At 40.1% G+C, this 20,604-nt stretch overlaps 1 protein-coding gene across 2 annotated transcripts in view; it reads left to right on the top strand.

Annotated features, from left to right (window-relative positions):
• The window catches only part of LOC127809776 (electron transfer flavoprotein-ubiquinone oxidoreductase, mitochondrial), a 65,865-nt gene that overhangs the window by 12,116 nt on the left and 33,145 nt on the right, over nt 1-20,604 (top strand). Inside the window, exons 4-11 of one of the 2 annotated variants that reach the window (XM_052348843.1) lie at nt 1,534-1,615; nt 1,692-1,800; nt 2,244-2,290; nt 2,418-2,492; nt 3,009-3,125; nt 8,237-8,305; nt 8,802-8,894; nt 9,233-9,335. In XM_052348843.1, coding sequence (XP_052204803.1) covers nt 1,534-1,615; nt 1,692-1,800; nt 2,244-2,290; nt 2,418-2,492; nt 3,009-3,125; nt 8,237-8,305; nt 8,802-8,894; nt 9,233-9,335 — 695 coding nt within the window. Of the gene's footprint in view, nt 1-1,533; nt 1,616-1,691; nt 1,801-2,243; nt 2,291-2,417; nt 2,493-3,005; nt 3,126-8,236; nt 8,306-8,801; nt 8,895-9,232; nt 9,336-20,604 lie in introns of both variants that reach the window. The other variant, XM_052348842.1, reaches the window with a different exon arrangement.

The following is a 20,604-nucleotide window of genomic DNA, read 5'->3' as shown; positions in this document are numbered from 1 at the left end:
TATCTTTTCCTGCAGTGGTTAATATTCCCACACCCTTTTATCCTATTCATGTATGGGTAACTCAACTATGTGGTTTGGGTAACATTTTTAGTCCACATATAAACTAGTGGTTAGCTTATGTGTCCCGAAGCCTAGGCTAACACGTTAAGCCTGATTAGCAGGTCATGTGATTCACACATGATAGCATAGTTATACCCTACATTTAAGCCTGTGTATGCGTGATTGTGAACTTTGAATAGTCGTGTGTGCAAGAATCCAACTATCACTTCTCCTGCAATGTCAATTCTATTAATATATCTGACATGTTTTTCTATAAAGGTGCTAGTTTCAGTGCATGTATCCCTAAATGCTGTACTTATTCTCATCTTTCCTGTACACCTTTATACTCCAAATGTAGAGGGAAATTATTTTTGGACATTTTTTGTTTAGTAAAAAGATTTTCCTTTCTTCTTTCTTGCCTGAAAACCTTATCACTACATTATTCATTCTTTCACTGGCATCAACAACTAAAACTTCCCTCAACCTTGCCCTCCACAATGATAAACACAGGGGATGTTCTCCCATTTATTAGAAGAACGAGCTACACTGTTCAGTTCCACTACTAACATTATGGAAGGGAGCTCAAATCAAAAGACAATTATTTTTGGGCTTTTGTGCAATAATGTTTTTTGGTTGTTGCCCCGGGGCTACTATTCTGTCTCAAGCTCAACAAGTGATCTAGGGGTTACTGTTCCATGTCAAGTTCAAGTACTCAACAGGCATATGAATCAACCCTGAGTCAATCTTGTGGTTCCAAGTGGAGGAAGGTGTTGCACCCTATTTCTTTACTGTATATGCCTGAAGTGCATGAACTGTTGGACCGAGTTTGGCATGAAGAATTTCAAGGAGCAACTTGAATTCGAATAATAATTACATTACTAACAAGGCTAATGCATCTAAGTTTATCCATATCATATCACATTTTAGAACATGCTGCCTCCTACTTTCTCATTCCTGCTACACTATCAAAACAATCTGTGTTCCAGGTAACAGAGGTCCCACTGACAGGGTCCCTGCCACTGCCTGGAAAGATAACATGCAAAGAATTGGACACCTTTCCTGGGGATGATTGAATGATAAGTTTGGTCAGGCTTTTCTTGTTGGTATGAGGCATGGCTGGGTGGGTTCTTTAGAGGAGCAGTTGGAGTTTGAGTGGACGTACATTGGTTGAGCTATGGTTCCCAAGTCACCTTACTAGGCTTTCAAGTGGCCCGTCAAGGATGGCTGCCATGGAGAGCAAGAATTTCTGGTTTTTCCACATGGAGGCCTGGGAGCTGTGCCTTATGTATTTCTAAGATAGTCTTCTACATAGTATCTCTTTGTTGAAAGGAAGCATTTGACCCATCCGGCATTTTACTCCTTACCTTATATTTTTGTTGGCCTTATTAAATGGGTTATTAGTATTGCATTCCATGCCTTGGAACTAGCATTTTGTTTTCACATATTAGTAGTGCAAATATCTTAAGGAATTTTACTGTAGATCCTATCTTGCAGTTTGAGTCAATTAGTTCATTGGATGGGACAGAAAGCTGAAGAATTGGGAGTTGAAATATATCCAGGCTTTGCCGCTAGTGAGGTGCTTCTTGAATTTGTTTTACATCATGTTGGATATAGTTGAATTTTGTATATTAACAAGTAATGCAATTTTCCAGGTTTTATATGATTGTAATGATAATGTTGTTGGTATTGCAACAAATGACATGGGAATAGCTAAAGATGGTTCAGAAAGGGAAACTTTCCAGCATGGCGTAGAATTGAAAGGCAATTCCACTTTCTTTTTCTCTTGTTCTCGACCTAGCATTGCATAAGATCTTTCAGGTTGAGTAATGTTGCTGTAAGGGATGCCTCTAGGCTTCATTCTATTACTGCATTTTGTTTCAGAGCATAGAAAGGCTGGAATGAATAGTTGAAACTAAAAGTTATTCCTCCTCACACAAGAATGGCAATCTTACAACTCCAAACTGACCCAGTGACTCTGCTTACATGTTGTAATATTCATCATTACTACAAATGTTAACTAAAAAGGGAATTTTCTTGTCACTTGCAATAAATAGGGATGGTTCAGTAACTCCTCGGCTTGTTTTGTAGACCTTTCCTTTGTAGCTAGCTTTTAAGAATGTGTTGCCCGCTAAAAGAATGACCTTATTTGCCAGGTTAATTTCTTAGTCTAGTCTTCAAGTCCTAATAAACCTGGCATTTTGCAGGGCACATTACACTTTTTGCTGAAGGATGCCGGGGTTCCTTGTCAGAGGTTCCAGATATTGTCCTTCATGGCTGCAATATTGGTTTTGGTTTTTAGAATTTTCTGGTCAAAGCTATAGTTACTACCTGTTGTTAACTTCCTTTTATTTGTTTTTTCTTTTCATGTATGTATGCAGAAAATAATTAAAAAATACAACTTGAGGGACAAGGGACAGGGGCAACATCAAACTTATGCTTTGGGAATTAAAGAGGTAAGCTAACCTTGTCCTTCGTCAATCCTTTTTCCTTTTCAGTTTCCATTCTTTCTGGGGCTAGGATGGGTGGGGTCATTCAACAATTATATTTTTTTGATATAAATTCATTTGTGTTGGAATTTGTTACTTTCCCTTGTTTATTATCGTTATCCCAATGAATTTTAGTCAACAATATTGCCTCGTTATTTAAAATAAAGGAGCAATCATTCAGGGTCTTATCTTGTATCATATGTCCTTTTTTTTTTTTTTTTTAATTTAATGTCCAGTAAGTGTCTCGTGTATGCCAATGTTATTAATTTTGCTTGGAACTCTTTCGAGCCATGGGAAGAACCTCAGGACTTGGTTAAAGAGGTAGATGTCTTATTGAGCAGTTTTTTATCAATTATGTCTCAATGTTTTTTTTTTTTTTGAAATCTTGAATCATAATCAATTGGGTGATTTTTTTGAGAACTGTTTAATGTATGCTTTTATGTTTCTATCTTGTAGCTGATTCTTGAAGTGGAATTGTAGCAGGTGTGGGAAATTGATGAAAGCAAGCATGCACCTGGTCATCTGCTTCACACCTTGGGTTGGCCCTTGGACCACAAGACTTATGGGGGATCCTTTCTGTACCATATGAAAGATAGACAGGTATTAGTCAACCAAACAAGCAAAAATTTAATTGACAATAATTAATCAACTGTATGACCAACTCCTGGAGTTCTGAAACTTTAATGAAGTTTTCAAAATGAAGCACTTGCATTTCAATAAATATATATATTTTTTCATTTTCTCCTCAGGTTTTATCTTTCTAGTTTTGTGCCTTCTAAGCTCTTCAATTAAATTAAACCAAGAGGAGGTAATATCCCATTAATATATTCTAGTACTTTGTAATTATGGAGAGCAAAACAGTGTGAGAAATTCACCTGCATTTAACTCCCTTTCTGGGTATTCCACTTTTTAATAGTTCAGGAAAGTCTGAACTGGTAAATTGTTGTGTGAACTGCATCATCATATTGGGAGCTTCTGGGATTATTGGTTGTGTGATAACATGCTGGGAAAAAAAAAAAAAAAAAAAAGAAAAACTAGATTTGAGGAAAAAAAGATCCTAATATTTTGTTTACATTTTTTGGTTATTCTTTTCACTTTCTTTGTCTGGAAGAGTTGTTACTTTTCAAAGACCTTGAAAATGTGTTTTGATGATAGAATTGAATTTAAATTTTAAGAAACACAAACTATTTATTTCATGCCAATCTTCCTCTGCATTCTCTAATGCTGTTTTTAGAGAAAAGTAGATGCACTGAGAATAACACAGAAAACAAGGGTGAACATCAATGGATAAGGGAGGAAATCTTTCAATCATAACTTAAACTCATATTCAGCTTAAATCAGAAATCTCCATACAAATTAGTTTAAAATATCCAGCAAACCAAAAGAATCACCATGCTAACATAAAAAGGGTGAAGAATACTGGAATTTCTTTTATATTACTCTTTGAACTCATTACACTTGTGTAATCATTGCACAGGATATTCCAAGTATTTGCAATACAAGGATACCTGATTTCCCCCCCTCTTTGGTTGTTTTTAGTTAAGCCAAAGAGTTTGTTTAGTTAGATGGCCATCTTTTGTAACAGGCCCTATATAAATGAAAACTAGACATGCCCTCCCAATTACTGTCTCATGCAGCATCTCTCAAAGGAAAAGAAGAATCAGAAAAATTTTGTGATGGAGGATAATAAATATATAGAATTTTATCCATGAACTGGCAGGAATCTGAATTTAATGAACCAAAATATGTCCATATAACTGAAGAAGCTTAGCAATTGTTATATACATAGGTTTTTATGGATCTATAAGGACATGGAACTTGTCCTATCATCCAATTTAATGTGTTGAGGTACCCTTGAGTTGGACCCTGAATGTATGCATACACATACTTTACCATTCTATTCAGTATGATTTGAACATTATGCCTTAGAGAGATCTGGAATTTGGCCTATGATTGTCATTGCGGTGGCCTGTCCTGAATCTGGGGAAGTACCCCTGTCTGAAGGGTTACTCAACCGTAGCTGCAACCACACCCACACCCACTAGATTGACTTGGAACAGGAGGTCTGTGAAATCTTCCTCAGGACCTATGTCAGTGCTTAGCAGGTAGAAGGATATCCTCAGGTTGGGAACTAGGGGCTCAATTTAATTTGTCACGAACTTGATTCAAAGTGCATGTTTTGAGTTTTAACTTGGCCATTTCTGCCTTACTTTCCTTGATTTCAGGTTACTCAACTGCACAGTTAACTTCAATAGTTGACTCTTCCTTCCACAGTAGACATAGATTGTATTCTGTGATCGATAGTTGACTAACAATCAGTTGTCCCTCCTTGACATTTGATCTCCTAGCACAATCCAGCACAAAGTCAATTGCCCTACTTCTTAGTTGAGGTCCCTGGCTCTTTGGTTTGGTTAGTCAATCATCAATTGGCTGTCCTTGCTTGAAGTGGATCTTCTTCACTCTCTATCTGCCCACAGTGCACTTAACAGTTGATTGTTGTTTGTTTGTCTCAGTCAACCTTTCAGGCTTGCTGGTACTCTACACAACAATGGACTGTCCCTGTCGACTTTGGCTTATTGTATTCACTCCATTGATCTTTTGATCCGGAGGCAAAACTAGAAAATATTTTTTTTCTTTTTTTTTTGGGGGGGGGGGTGGGGGGGGGGGATATTTATACTAATAAGATTTGAATAACAAATAATTAATACAATATGAGTAATTATATAAAAATATTAGATTTATTTTATTTAAATTGTACTCTATACTATTTCTGAGAAGCCAAATTGGGTAGAACTTGTAATTAAGGCTAACAACAGAGGAAAAGAGATTTTTGCTAATGGGAACTTATGATACCCACATATTTATTTACTTCTCTCTTACGTAATTTTGGTAATCTCTTACTCTTCATACTTTTTTGATAAATCTATAAATGTTTATCAAGGAAAAAGAAGCCTCTTGAGCATGATATAACAACAAGGAAATTACCCCACACATACAAAGAAACAACTCCACCAATGTAACACAAATCAAAAGGAATAACCAAAAGAGGACAAGTAAACAAACATAATCAAATTCTTCCAGGACCCATAAATAGCATAACCAAACCACATATTCGTAGCTTGAAAGATCTGCAATGCATCTAAAATTATCATAGAATATAAACAATTTTATAAAGGTTTCCAAGATATTTACACAAAAAAGGTTATCAAGCAGCTGGGGGAGCCATCCCAACCCCCCCCCCCCCCCAACCTCCACCCCCCGTGACAGTAGTTCTAACTACGTATTTGCACTCCCTTGGCCTCGTGCTAACTTGACCCACACTTCACATGCATTCATTCTAGGTTCTTAACCCATAAGCATGCCAATCACAAGTCTAATCTATCCATAGTCATGAATGTCACTAATTCCATTGCGCAATTCGTGATAACCCATGCAATATGGTTGATAAAGCAAACAATGTTCAGCTTATACATACTCTAGCTACTTCACACACTTTAGTCATAATCAGCCTACAACATGCTTCTATAACAAAACATCCAAATTATACATGCTTTTATTGACATTCTTTCATTTACATAGAACGTGTGTTTATAGTATAATGTACAACCTTACTAGTGTTAGCTTATCAAACAGGTTTAGTACATGTCAAAAATGTAGTCTTCAATGCTTAGGGTAACAAAACCTTCACAAGTCCACCATGCTCAGTAAGGTTGTCCTTGGGCTAAAATAGTGATATACACATATCACGAGTCTAATTATTCAATAAGAGAATATATGACATGCACACACATAACTAATGCACCAACAACCACAACATGATGACAACTCCTGTTAAACACATTTTCTTCTCATGTGCACCCTAGTACCAATTCCATTCACATTCCTAGTCAACATTGTCCCATGTCATAGAAAGGGTCATGGGCTCACCCTTGGAAACATGGTTTCTTAAAATGGTCATCATTTCTTATTGTACAAGGGGAGTCCAACTCACCCACCAAGGTCCTCCTACACTGTTTTAAAAAGGCATGCTTTAAGTGAAAAGCATAGCATGCTTAGGGCTTTTTGTGGGTGAAGCTAAGCGACTTTAGCTTAGCGCAATTAAAGTGTGCTTAAGTTAAACTTTTCCCTAAGCTTTAAAATGCTATAAAGCAAGCTTCAAAAATACGCTTTGTTTTTTTGGTCAGACAATATATAAATAGTTGGATTTGTTTTTTGCTATGGTGTGCCTGCTTGTATGGAAATCTTAACCAAAAAAAGCTATTATCAGACCTTAAAAAGCTCTTAATAGAATTACATATACATTTTTTTAGAAGACTCAGCTATATTTGCCAAGCAAAAAATATTAAAGGAAACACATAACTAGTTGTAAATTGCAGATTGCTAATTTATTCTTGATTTTTGTAAATTAGGGATTGATGATTGATTCCTGATTGTTGTAAATTGGAGAGTGTTGATTGATTGTAAATTAGGGATTTGATTGGTTGCGGATTGCTGTAAATTAGGGGTTGGTTGATTGGGGAATGTTGTAAATCAGGGACAATTTTTTCTCCTTATGCATTTTTGCTATGATTGTGTGAACTTGTAAATGGGTTATAAAATATAAACAAAAAAGGTTATGATTGTTATCTCATATTTTACTAAATTTTCTACCCTCATTTTTATTTTTTTGGCTAAGTTCTTTTCTAGTAGTTTATATTTTTATGCTCATAAAATTTTATAATTTTTATTTCATTTATGCGCATTTTACTTTGCGCTTAAGCTCCATTGGCCTTCTGTGCTTAAGTGTGCTTAGCGCTTTTGAAAACACTGCTCCTACATTCTACATGCCATCTTAGTCATTCATCCTTGCCAACACATAAAATGCACATGGAACTCATGCTAACATTGTGCTGTCATAAAAATCTCATGCCCAAACCATACAACATGTCACATAAGAAACCATACAATGTACTTGACCTTTGCCAATGTTGACGAAGAACTTAGTCTCTCCCTTCAACTTTAGCATAATCTCTATCATTCCTCCTCTCTTCTTTTATTCTTTATTTTCTCACTCATGGGACAGTGCCTCCCTTTACCTTCTGGAGAGCCTGTCTCTACCAATTCTTGTGCTGGAGAATGAGATCGGTGAGGCCTATTTATAGGCTTTTCAAGCTGCTGAAACAACTGGATGTGTGGTAACCATGGCTACCACCTAGCCCTTGCATGGTGGCACTTCCTTTCCTTGACAAATGGATAGCTTCTTCAGCAAAATAGAAGCATTCCAGAACCCTCTCATCTCCCCTAGGTTGTTAAAGAGTATATTGGAAAGATGTAGAGTTCCTTAATCCACTTCATTAGCCCTCAATCACTCGATCAACCCCAAATCCTACTTTCATATATCTTAACCAAAGTACAGGGTCTTACAACCATTATCATAGTCAATTACTAAACCATCAAGTATGTTGTCTCACGTACAATTTTTGCTGAGTCACTTGAACTGAACCCTGCTAGACATATGACATATATTTTTAGTCAATGTTAGTTGGCAATGGTGTGATCAATTAAAAATTTGAATATATTACTACGATAGGCTAAAGAATCTTGTTGATTTCATAAGGTTTAACATAGTCACATTGGCATTATTATTTGTTCTTTCTCTTCACCATTGCATATGTTCCAGAAAATTGTGAGCTAATTAACCTAACTACATACTTCCTTGGTTGGTTATACAGGTTTCTATTGGTCTTGTTGTTGCTTTGAATTATCACAACCCTTTCTTGAATCCTTATGAGGAATTCCAGGTAGGGCTAAAATCACAATCTCTCTCTCTCTCTCTCTATATATATATATATATATATGTTTGTGATATTTTTACGGACATGTAAATCCATAATTTAGAATTCAATTTTTCCTTCTCATCTTTAAGAGTGCTCTCTTTCCCAACCCTCTCTCCATCCTCCACCTCATCCCCCACCCCATCAATTAAAACCATTTTTTGAAATCATTTACAATGCAAAACATTAAACTCAGTAAATTCTTCTTTGGTTATTCTTCACTCAAATTAATGTAAACTCAGTAATGGATGAATTCACTTATCATATAGACAGAGCTGTCTTGGTGTATGCTATTTGCAGATGACATTGTGTTTGTGAGTGGATGGATTTTAGACTTCCTTAGTATTGACTTAGGGTTTATAGCCAGTTAGACAACCCCGGGGGGGGGGACATACTTTCTCTGCCAAGTGCAAGCATTTTGTATCTTTTTCAGCCTTCTTTTATATTGATTTTCTTTATACAGAAACTTAAACATCATCCAGCCATCAAACCTCTTCTTCAAGGTGGGACTGTCCTCCAATATGGTGCCCGGACATTGAATGAAGGCGGTTTCCAGGTGCATGCTTTTTCCCAGTAACTGATGTGAATTAATATCAAGATATGAAGTATGGAATGCTGCCTCTCTGAATCCATCTTCATCCTTGCCTGATGCAATGTTGTGAATAGGTGCCTAAAGATAATTGTCTTATGTAGCTTTAGTGGCTGTTTCCTCAAGTTATTTGAGTGCTAGAAATTAAATTGTTACTTGGTAATATGTAGAGCCAGTGATTTTACAAATTCAGTATGGCAGCTTAATATTCTCATTTTACATTGGGTGCCTAATGGGCATGCTACTTTGTTACATATATTGTTAGGTGTTATACGAATATAAATATGATGCTAGTTAAATTTCAGTCTATTCCATATCCAGTATTTCCTGGTGGAGCAATTGTGGGATGCTCTGCTGGCTTCTTGAATGTACCAAAGATAAAGGGGACGCATACTGCCATGAAATCAGGTTGGACTTATGTTGCTTTAGATAATTGATTTATCTTTGTTGTAGACAATGTCATATATTATGATACGCCGAATTGATGCATGAAACAATTCTAATAAGTGAATTTGAAATTGCAAATAATAGGCTAAACATTTGAGAGGCCTTATTTTTTAAGATAAAATATTTGGATATTGTTTCTTGGTGATTACCTCTCTGCAGTTGCAAATTGTTCTGTTCTATTCCATTTTTCTCATGGAACCTGAAATCAATTGGTTTGGACGAAAACAAGATTCCTGGTTTTCTTTTTTTACCCTTTAATCAACTGCAGACTGGATTGATGTAGGATATGTGAAGTGTGTTCCTATTAGCAGATTGTGTGCTGAAGCACATTTTTTGGGTCTTTTTCTTTCTCTGTTGCAATTGTTTGGAGATTACATCAACCACTCAACATTGATTCTCTGCATTTTTCCAAATGGTGATGAGGTGAGAAACATAATTTGTATCACTGGAGATTTTTCTTGATCCTTTTTTTTTTTATCATTTTACTATTTTTGAGAAACATATCTGTGTGTGTGTGTGTGTGCACATTTTGGGTGGGTATCCAGCACTTAGATGCTGGTATAACTCTCTGGAAATTTCATTTGAGTACATCTGACTGGAAGGTTATGGGTTCAAGTTATGGAAACACCCTCTTTTACAAAAAAAAAAAAAAAAAAAAGCAATGGGAAGGTTGCATGCAAATATGATCCTCTCTCGACACTTGCAAACTCTGGACCCTCATGCACTAGGGACATCCCTTTTTGCCTCTAACCTAGAGAGCCTTAGGATATTTTGCCTTGGGCTACCTATAATTGGATTAGATTTTGGTATGGACAAAAATCTAATCCATTTTGGTATGGATTAGATTTTTGTGGAGAAGTAATTCTTTTTTTTTACCCTAAAAAATGATTCATTCTTTTTAAATACTCAGATTACAAGGGTATATATACACACACACACACACAAAGAACTGAATATCCTATCCACCTATTCCGAGATTTACATACACAAAATTAGGAAACTACAGCTAGCATTGGGAGAGGTTTATTCTCCACTCAAAATAGGAAACAAACTAATAGACCCGCATCACACTTTATTCTAAAAATAAAAACTTAACTAAAATAGATAATGCAAACTATTCTAGGGGATCAGGATCAGATTTGCCCAAAATACTACAAAGGGAGAAATGAGATTGAGAATTTGGAGATAATAGAGCTGGAACTTTGTTTTGAATTTGCAAGTTCTCCGGATTTAGTAGCAGTTCATTGTGTAGCTACTCTTTTGTGGTTCTTAGGGTTGATTAAGAACTGATATTTCATGGCTTTGTGTTTAAAAGTAGACCTTTTTAAGGCATGTGTACAAAAATGTTGGAATATTAATTTTTGTGAACCAGTAATGCACCCATAGTTCATTAGTGTTATGGTGAGATCCCTGATAGTTAACCCAGATTGCAACCAATTCTCAATAGTTTCAGTAATTACCAACAAGAAAACAAGAACAATCCAGGGCATTCGAGAGGCCCTTACTCTCCAGAATTTTCTACCCAAAACCCAGCCACCCTTTCACTCTTCTTCTCTGCTATTTATACCTCTCATTTGCTCCTCCCTAACCGAATTCCCCTACACATGCAAATTATTCCCTTAGCATGTGGATTACAAATCTACCTCCCATGCGCACATGCTGGTTGTTACACCATCATGTGCTGATTTCCTATTTTAACCTTCATGCATGTTGCTACTTGTGGTGTCTTTGGTAGGTCCGGTACACCAGTGGCCTATCATTACTCCCTTCCCGCACTTTCACCTTGTCCTCAAGGTGAAAAAGTAGGAAATTGTTGCTGAATCATGTTGTAGGGCTCCTAGGTTGCCTCTAATGGGGGTAAACCCTTCCATTGGACCAAGACATCCAACCCACGCAAATTGGTACCCCTTCCAGGCCAAACTCCCAGGACCGCTTTTGGTTCAACTCTCATCTCTAAATCTACATTCAGCTGGTGTGGAATCTCCACTTTTGCTCCCCCTTCTCCTCTTGCCTCCCTTAGTTGTGACACATAAAAAATAGGGTAAATATGGCAGTGTGTTGGTAGCGCCAGTTTGTAAGCCACTGGCCCAACCCTCTGCAAAATTTCAAATGGCCCATAGAACCTAGGAGCTAGCTTCTCATTAGGATGGACAGCTAGAGTCTTCTTTCGGTAGGGCCTTAGCTTCAAATAGACGAGGTCACCCACAACAAACTGAACATCCCTTCTTTTCCGGTCAGCTCCCCTCTTCATGATAGCTTGAGCTCTTGACAGTTGGTTCTTGAGTTCTTCCAGGGTTTGATCCCACTCCATCAATTGTTGTTCCACTGCAGACATAGCAGTAGTTCCCTTGTCAAATCTAATCAAAGCTGGCGGTTCCCTTCTGTACACTACTTGAAAAGGAGTTACCTTTGAAGCAGTGTGGTGGTATGAGGTATTATACCACAATTCAGCCCATGGCAGCCACATATACCAGCCCTTAGGCCTCGATGATGCAAAATAGTGTAAGTACGTCTCTAAGGTCCTATTGAGGACCTCTGTTTACCCCTCCGTTTGCAGGTGGTAGGCTGTACTACGATTAAGTCTAGTACCTTGGAGCTAGAACAACTCCTCCCAAAAATGGCTCATGAATACCTTGTCTCTATCCGAAACAATAGACCGAGGCATGCCGTGAAGCCTTACTATTTCTTTGAGAAAAATCCCTGCTACTAGTCCTGCTGTGAACGGATGTTTGAGACCAATGAAATGCCCATATTTACTGACTCTGTCCACCACCACCAATATAGAATTCATATGGCCCAACCTTGGTAAACCCTCAATAAAATCCATGGCTATATCATCCCAAATCTGATTTGAAATAGGAAGAGGCTGTAGAAGTCCCCCTGGTGTTAAGGATTCATACTTATTTTGCTAGCAAACGTCACAACTGCTCACATATTGACGTATGTCACGCTTCATGCCAGGCCAATACATACTCGCTGCAATTCGTTTATAAGTTTTCAAGAACCCCGAATAGCCTTCAACACTTCCATCGTGACCCTCATGGAGTAATAATGGAATTAGGGAAGAACCCTTAGGTAGGAACAACCGCCCCTTGTAGAGGAGCTGGTCATCCACTAGCTGGAAATCTGATCGGGAAGAAGGATCCTGCTGTAGCTCTCTTATAATTCCTTGCAGGTAGGCGTCTTTTTCCACTTGAACCACCTTTGGAACCGTTAGGGCTAATAGGGCTGCCTAGTGACTGATTCTCGAGAGACTATCTGCTGCCTTATTTTCTAACCCGGGGTGAAACCCTATCAGCTTCATCATCCATCTTTGATATTTCGGGCTCACCATTCGTTATTCCAACAAAAACTTAAAGCTTTTCTGATCTGTCCTCACAATAAACTTTCTTCCCAAAAGGTAATGCCTTCACTTTTGAACTGCAAACCCTATGGCCATCAGCTTCCTCTTGTAAACTAATTTTTTTCTCTCCGATGGCTTAAAGATGTCACGGACCTAGCAGCTATATGAGGAATATTGTAATAAATAGTAGCTTTTCCGTTTCTATTGTTTAGATATTGATTAGAAGGGGAGTTGAGCTCGCTGACAACATGTGCAGCGAGCTAACTAACGCCTACAAGTGGGGAAGCAAGTGGCTGGTTCTATAAGGATTTTAGGAAACCATTTTTGGCACCATTTTCCAGCTGGGCATTATAACTTCCCTGCCTCAGCCCAATTGTACTCACTTTTGATAATTGAATCCGTGATATTTCCCTCTCAATTTTCTCTCATTCTCTCTCAAATTCTCTCTAACTTTCCCTCCCAAATTCTCGACTCACTTTCCCTCTTAATTTTCGCAAGATTCTCTCCGCAAGATTCTCTCCAAAACAGAGAGAATTCCCCACTATTAGCTTCAGGATCTGACATTTTGGTATCAGAGCAACTCTCGGGCCAACGAACGGAGCAATGGCGGATGGAACAAAGATGAGCCAAATGGAAACGCAGTTGCAACAGGTAGGCGCGACAATGGTGGAGGTCCAAGGTCGGGTGGATACGATCGAAGAGAAGGTTGGAGTGGCAGTGGATCGAAAGTTGGATGCGTTAGTAGAAAAGCTCAGGGGCGATATGCGCCTGCAGATCAGGGAGGAGATGCAAGAGGTAAGGGAGCAAGGAAACATGTTACGCGATCAGCTTGCAACAGTTTATGCTGATGTTCTCTGGCCAAACGCAGGCGAGAATATCGCCTGATTTTCCACTGAGGGAGAGATCAGCGCCAATTCTTCCCGGAGTTGGTGTTAGTGACCGAAGTGCCAGGTTGTCTGGATGGGAAGGAGATCCGGCCACGGTAGGAGAATTCATACTGGAGAGGAGGCGTGAGGAACCGAATCACTTACAACAATCGGGATTTCTAGTACCCAAGCTGGAATTGCCGATGTTTGAGGGAACCAAACCTCGTTGGTGGGTGTGGAGATGTGAGAAACTATTTGAAGTTCATTAGGTGGCCGAGAGGTAGAGAGTGTCGCTAGCCTCGGCCTACCTTCATGATGCAGGAGATGTTTGGTTCCAGGGGTTGTCCAGGGTGAAGGAAAATTACAATTGGGAGGATTTTGCACAAGACCTATGTGAGAGGTTTGGTGAACGAAGCCGTTGGGATGTGGTGCAAGAATTCAACCGATTGAGGCAAGAGGGAACGGTGCTGGACTACTAAACAAAGTTTGAGGAGCTGAAATTCCTTATGCTTAACAAGAACCCCTTCTTACTCGAGGAGTATTTCGTGTCAAGCTTCATAGGGGGACTAAAATGAGGAATTGAGGACGGCGGTGCAAGCTCTTCGACCAAGGACAGTACAAGAAGCATCAGAAGGAGCCTTCCTACAGGAGATGACATTTGAAGCGCTGCTTAAGAAGCAAAGAGGACATAGCAGAGGAGTTATGGCCGAAACAATGTCGTATGGAGGGAGGCTTGGGAAAGAATTTCCGAGGACTGGACAAGGGGTAAGGTATTCCTCGTTACCTCCAGTTCCTCAAAACTACCAAAATAGAGATAAGTTGTTAGAACAAAGAAGAATGGCGGGGCTGTGTTTCAAATGTGGAGACAAATATACTCCAGGGCACCAATGTAAGAAACAACTTTGCTGTTGGAAGGGGGAGAAGAAGAAGAGGAGGATGATATGGTAATAATGACTGAAGCATAGGAGGAGGACAACGGGGCCATTTCACTACATGCTATCAAAGGAGTAGCGGGTAACAAGATCATTAAAGTGGAGGGTCAAGCACAGGAGGGGACCCTAATGGTGCTAATCGATAGCAGTATTACTCATAGCTTCATCGATGAGGTTACGACCAAGAAGATGAAGTACCCTCTGTCCAACACACAGCCATTGTCAGTTACGGTGGCCAATGGAGAAAAAGTGATAAGCAAGTCCGTCTGCTTAGGATTTTGTTGGGAAATGCAAGACGAATTGTTTGAAGCTGATATGAGGTTATTGAAATTGGGTGGCTGATCTGAGGTTATTGTTTGGAGTAGATTGGATGAAAGGAGTAAGCCCAATCAATTTTGATTTTAATAAAATGGAGGTCTCCCTAGAGAAGGAATGGAGGCGGGTAATTCTCCAAGGCAATCTGGAAACGGGATCGTGTAAACTGATGAGATGAAAGAAGTTGCACCAACTGTTCCGGAAGAAGATGTCTCACGTGGCTCATCTCTTTGCCATTGAAGCCAGGGAGGTGGAAGCAACCTATGGGGATGCGGAGGAAGACAAATCAGAATTCTATCACCAGTATTCTCACAGTCCATGGCAGGTATCTGAGTTGGCTTTACTTGAGCTATTACTGACTGAATATCAAGACCTATTTGTAGAGCCTAAGTCTTTACCCCCTCCCAGGTCCCTAGACCATGCTATACCCCTCATCCCCCAAGCTGAACCTTTTAATATCAGATCTTATCGATACCCCCCAAAACTGAAAACAGAAATTGAAAAATTGGTGAAAGACATGCTTTCCCAATCTATCATAAGACCTAGCCGTAGCCCGTTTGCATCACTTGTTCTCTTGGTCAAAAAGAAAGACGGAACATGGTGTTTTTGTATTGATTATAGACGATTAAATGCCATCACCATCAAAGATAAATTTCCCATACCTATTATTGAAGACCTACTCGATGAACTCAAAGATGCTTCTATCTTCTCCAAATTAGACTTAAGATCTGGGTACCATCAAATAAGAATGGCCACTATGAGTTCACTGTTATGCTATTTGGTCTTACTAACGCCCCAGCCACCTTTCAAGCCTTGATGAACCAAATATTTGAACCTTATCTTCGAAAATTTGTGTTAGTATTCTTTGATGATATTCTAATATATAGTCCTACACTTAACCTTCACCTAGAACATCTTAGGACTACTTTTCAGGTCTTGAGATTCAATCAGTTGTACCTCAAGCGGTCCAAGTGTGCTTTTGCACAAACTCAGATTGAATACCTGGGGCATGTTATATCCAAGGAGCGAGTAGGCACTGATCCTAGCAAAATTGAAGCCATCACAGCTTGGCCGAGACTCAAAAATGTTCGGTCATTGCGAGGATTCCTGGGGCTTACAGGTTACTACAAGAATCTTGTAAGGAATTATGGCCAAATCAGCAGGCCATTAATAGAACAGTTGAAGAAGGAAGGGTTTAAGTGGGATCAAAAGGTGGAGGAAGCATTTGAACTACTTAAGAAGGCCATGAGTGAGGTACCAGTGTTGGGAATGCCTGATTTCAACAAGCCTTTTACACTGAAAACGGATGCAAGTGGGGTAGGAATTGGAGCAGTCCTATCTCAAGAAGGGCGGCCTATAGCATTCTGTAGCCAAGCTTTGAGCCTTAGACACCAGGGCTTAGCATATATGACAAGGAGCTACTAGCTGTACTTATGGCAGTGGACAAGTGGCGGCATTACTTAGAAAGAGGTCGATTCGTTATCAAAACGGACCATAAAAGCCTCAAATTTCTACTACAACAAAAGCTCCACTCCCACTTACAGAAAAAAGGTATGGAAAAGTTAATGGGGCTAGACTATGTCATTTAATTTAGAAGAGAGAAGGAGAATGTGGTACATGATGCTTTATCTCGCTGCCAAACAAGAGGGGTGCTGAATGCTATAACATCAGTGGTGCTGGACTGGTTACAAGAAGTAACTGATAGCTATAACCACGGCACATGGGCGAAAGAGCTTCTAGAGCAACTTAGTATAAATGGAAATTGCAGGCCTGATTATACATTATCCAATGGGTTAATAAGATACAAAGGAAGATTGGTTATTAGGGAGAGTGACACCTTAAAGAATCAGATTCTACATTCCTTACATAGCTCCCCCCTTGGAGGCCATTTCGGAATTTATAATATCTATAGAAGAGTTAAGCAAGTTTTCTATTGGCCACAACTTAAGAAGTTTGTGATGGATTATGTGATGAAATGTGACATTTGCAGGAGATGCAAACATGAAACAGTGCCCCAGCCAGGATTACTTCACCCTTTGGCCATTCCTGAAAAGACTTGGACCCATGTTACCATGGATTTCATTGAAAAATCACCAAAATCTGAAGGCAAGGACTGCATCTTATTGGTGGTTGACAGATTTACCAAATTCAGTCATTTCCTTGGTTTGTCACGCCCATTCACAACCCAAGAAGTTGCAAGAACGTTTTTGGATAACATGGTGAAGTTACACGGCGTGCCACTATCTATTGTGTTCGATCGGGACAAGATCTTCACTAGCTTATTTTGGAAGGAGTTAATGAAATGCATGGGCACTAAGCTACACATGTCAACGGCTTACCATCCTCAAACGGATGGACAATCTGAACAAGTAAACCAATGTCTCGAGTCCTATCTAAGGTGTCTTTGTTTCCTAAAGCAAAGAGAGTGGCACAAGTGGGTGGCCGTGGCTCAGTGGTGGTACAATTCTTGCCATCACAACTCTATTAACATGACTCCTTTTGAGGCATCATATGGCTATAAGCCAGCATTGTTACTAGCAGTGGAAGAACCAACAACAGTGGCTGCGGTGAAGGCTTACATGCAACAACGACAAGAAATCCTATAACTTCTAAAAGCAGAATTATCCAAGGCTCAAAATAGAATGAAACAAATGGCCGACATAAAGAGAAGTGAGAGGGAATTCTCAGAATGGGAGGAGGTGTACTTGAAACTCAGCCATCAACACCTTAAGACTATCTCTTGGCAACCAATCTCCAAGTTAAGCCCCAAATTTTATGGCCCATTTCCAATACTGGCTAAGGTTGGGCCAGTAGCCTACAAACTACAACTACTAGAGGGAGCCCGAATGCATCCGGTCTTCCATGTCTCTCTCCTCAAGAAGAGCGTAGGGTCACAGGCTGCCAATCCTTCCCTTCCATCTAGTCTCCATGAAGAAGCAGAGCCAACAGTTCCTATGGCTATATTGGATAGGCGTGTCATCTACAAGCAATGGGCCCCTATCATCCAAGTGCTGGTCAAATGGTTCTCCTTACACTCAGATAACAACACATGGGAGTACCTCCTAGATTTATTGAAGCAGTTCCCCACCACAGCCAACCTACTGCCATTTCTTGAGGACAAGAAATGTTTTGAAGGGGGGGGGGGGGGGGAGAAGATGTCACGTACCTAGCAGCTACATGAGGAATATTGTAATAAATAGTAGCTTTTCCATTTCTGTTGTTTAGATATTGATTAGAAGGGGAGTTGAGCTCGCTGACAGCATGTGCAGCGAGCTAACTAACGCCTACAAGTTGGGAAGCAAGTGGCTGGTTCTAGAAGGATTTTAGGCAACCGTTTTTGGCACCTATTTCCTGCTGGGCATTATAACTACCCTGCCTCAGCCCAATTGTACTCACTTTTGATAATTGAATCATTGATATTTCCCTCTCAATTTTCTCTCAATTCTCTCTCAAATCTCTAACTTTCCCTCCCAAATTCTCGACTCACTTTCCCTCTTAATTTCCGCAAGATTCTCTCCAAAACAAAGAGAATTCCCCATTGTCAGCTTTAGGATCTGACAAGAGCGTGACTAAAATATGCAACGGGCCTGTGTCTGCATTAACACCACCCCCAATCCTTGCCCTGAAACATCAGATTCAATGATAAATGGCTGATCGAAATCTAGTAGTTCTAAAATCGAAAGAGATACCATTGCTATCTTGAGTCGCTGGACCGCTTGCTCAGCTTCCACATCCCCCCAAAAATTATTCTTTCTTAGTCTCTCGTGAGGGGCCACGCCATCTTGCCGTAATCTCTTACAAACCTCCTATAGTACCCCGTGAGACCGAAGAACCCCCTCAATTCCTTCAAAGTTGTGGGTGTGGGCTAATCCGTCATGGCTTGCACCTTGCAGCGATTAGTCGACACGCCTTGCTGGGAAATGACGTGGCCTAGATACTCAACTTCCAATTGCCCGAATGAACATTTTTTCTTGTTTGCAAACAACTGATTTTCAGCCAACACCTTCAAAACACAGTCAAATGCTACACGTGCTGTTCAAAATCACAGCTATAAATCAATATATCGTAAAAAAACACTAGTACAAATCGTCTCAAATACTCCCTGAATATGTCATTCATTAAGGATTGGAAGGTGGCCGGTGCATTTGTTAATCCGAAGGGCATAACGAGGAATTCATAGTGTCCCTCGTGTGTTTGAAATGCAGTCTTTGAAATGTCCCCCACCTTGACTCGAATTTGATAATAACTAGATTTGAGATCCAGCTTTGAGAAAACTGTAGCCCCATGTAATTCATCTAGCAGCTCGTCAATGACTTGAATTGGGAACTTGTCGGGGACCATTACCTTGTTTAAGGCCCGGTAATCTACACAAAACCTCCACCCCCCGTCCTTTTTTTTCACGAGTAGCACCGAGCTGGAATAGGGGCTGACACTTGGCTTTATAATTCCAGCTGCCAACATCTCACGTACCATCTTCTCAATCTCATTTTTTTGAAGATAAGGGTAGCGGTAAGGCCGAATACTAACTAGAGAAGTGTCGGGTAGGAGGTTGATGGAATGGTCCTTGTTTTTGGTGGGTGGCAGTCCCTCTGGGCTAGCAAAAACCCCCTCGAACTCAACCAAAACTTCCTTTAAACCCCTAAGCAGACCCACCTACAACTCATTGAACTCGACATCCACCTTTCCTATTTCCAGCAGTACCCCTTCCCCATTTTCTTTAAACGCCTTCATCATAGCTTTCAGGGAGACTAATGTCTTACTTAAACTCGGGTCACCCTGCAAAGTCACCGCCATTCCACCAACCTGAAACTTCATGGTCAGATTACTCCAATCCAAACTCATTTTTCCCACCGAAGCTAGCCACTTCATGCTAAGGATGACATCAAAACTCCCTAACTCCAGCGGAAGAAAATCTTCCACTATTTGCAGGTTATCAAGGATCATTTTCACGCCCTTGCAAATTCCTGCTCCTTGCACAGCCATCCCGGTTCCCATTATCACCCCATAACCAACAGTTTCTGTCATTGGCAAACTCAAACGTTGCACCAACTCGGACGCTATGAAGTTATGGGTTGCTCCTCCATCCACAAGAACCACTACCAGATGCCCTTCTATGAGTCCTCTTAGCTTCATTGTTTGTGGTGTAGTCAATCCCACAACCGAATTCATGGATAGCTCGATCACTTCTCCCCCACACCCCAAATCTTCTTTGCCCCCTTCCAATGTTTCCTCCTCTCTTACAACCTCTCCTACTTCTTCGTCATAGATCATCATAACTTGGAGCTCCTTGTTTTTACACCTATGACCTATCGAATATTTTTCATCACAACAAAAGCAAAGGCCCTTCTCACGCTTCGCCTTCCATTTAGCCTCACTAAGTCGTTTAAAAGGGAAACTCCTGACATTTCTAGAGGCATGATACCTGGTTCCTGTTTGGGTCACGGACTTTTGGGAGGAATCTGAACTCATCCTTGGTACCAGGGACATCCGGGTGGTGACCAATGGTGCTAAAGGGTAGCTACTCTTTGGGGGGGGGGGGGGGGGGGGGGGGGCTGCTGCCTTATAACAGTTCTGAAGAGCTGCGTTCTTGTCCTCAATATTTTGAGCCACCACCATGATCCAATCGAGCCCCCGAGGTTGCAGCACTCTGATCTCAGCTTTTATCTTCGGTTTGAGACCGTTTAGGAATTGGCCTTCCAAAAACGCCTTAGGAACATCTGGCACGGATGCAACCAATGTCTTAAACTGCATTTATACTCCTTAATAGTTCCCTC

Source organism: Diospyros lotus, chromosome 9 (genome assembly GCF_014633365.1).
Source record: "Diospyros lotus cultivar Yz01 chromosome 9, ASM1463336v1, whole genome shotgun sequence".
Classification (NCBI taxonomy): domain Eukaryota; kingdom Viridiplantae; phylum Streptophyta; class Magnoliopsida; order Ericales; family Ebenaceae; genus Diospyros; species Diospyros lotus.
This window is presented reverse-complemented; position numbering and strand designations above follow the sequence as displayed.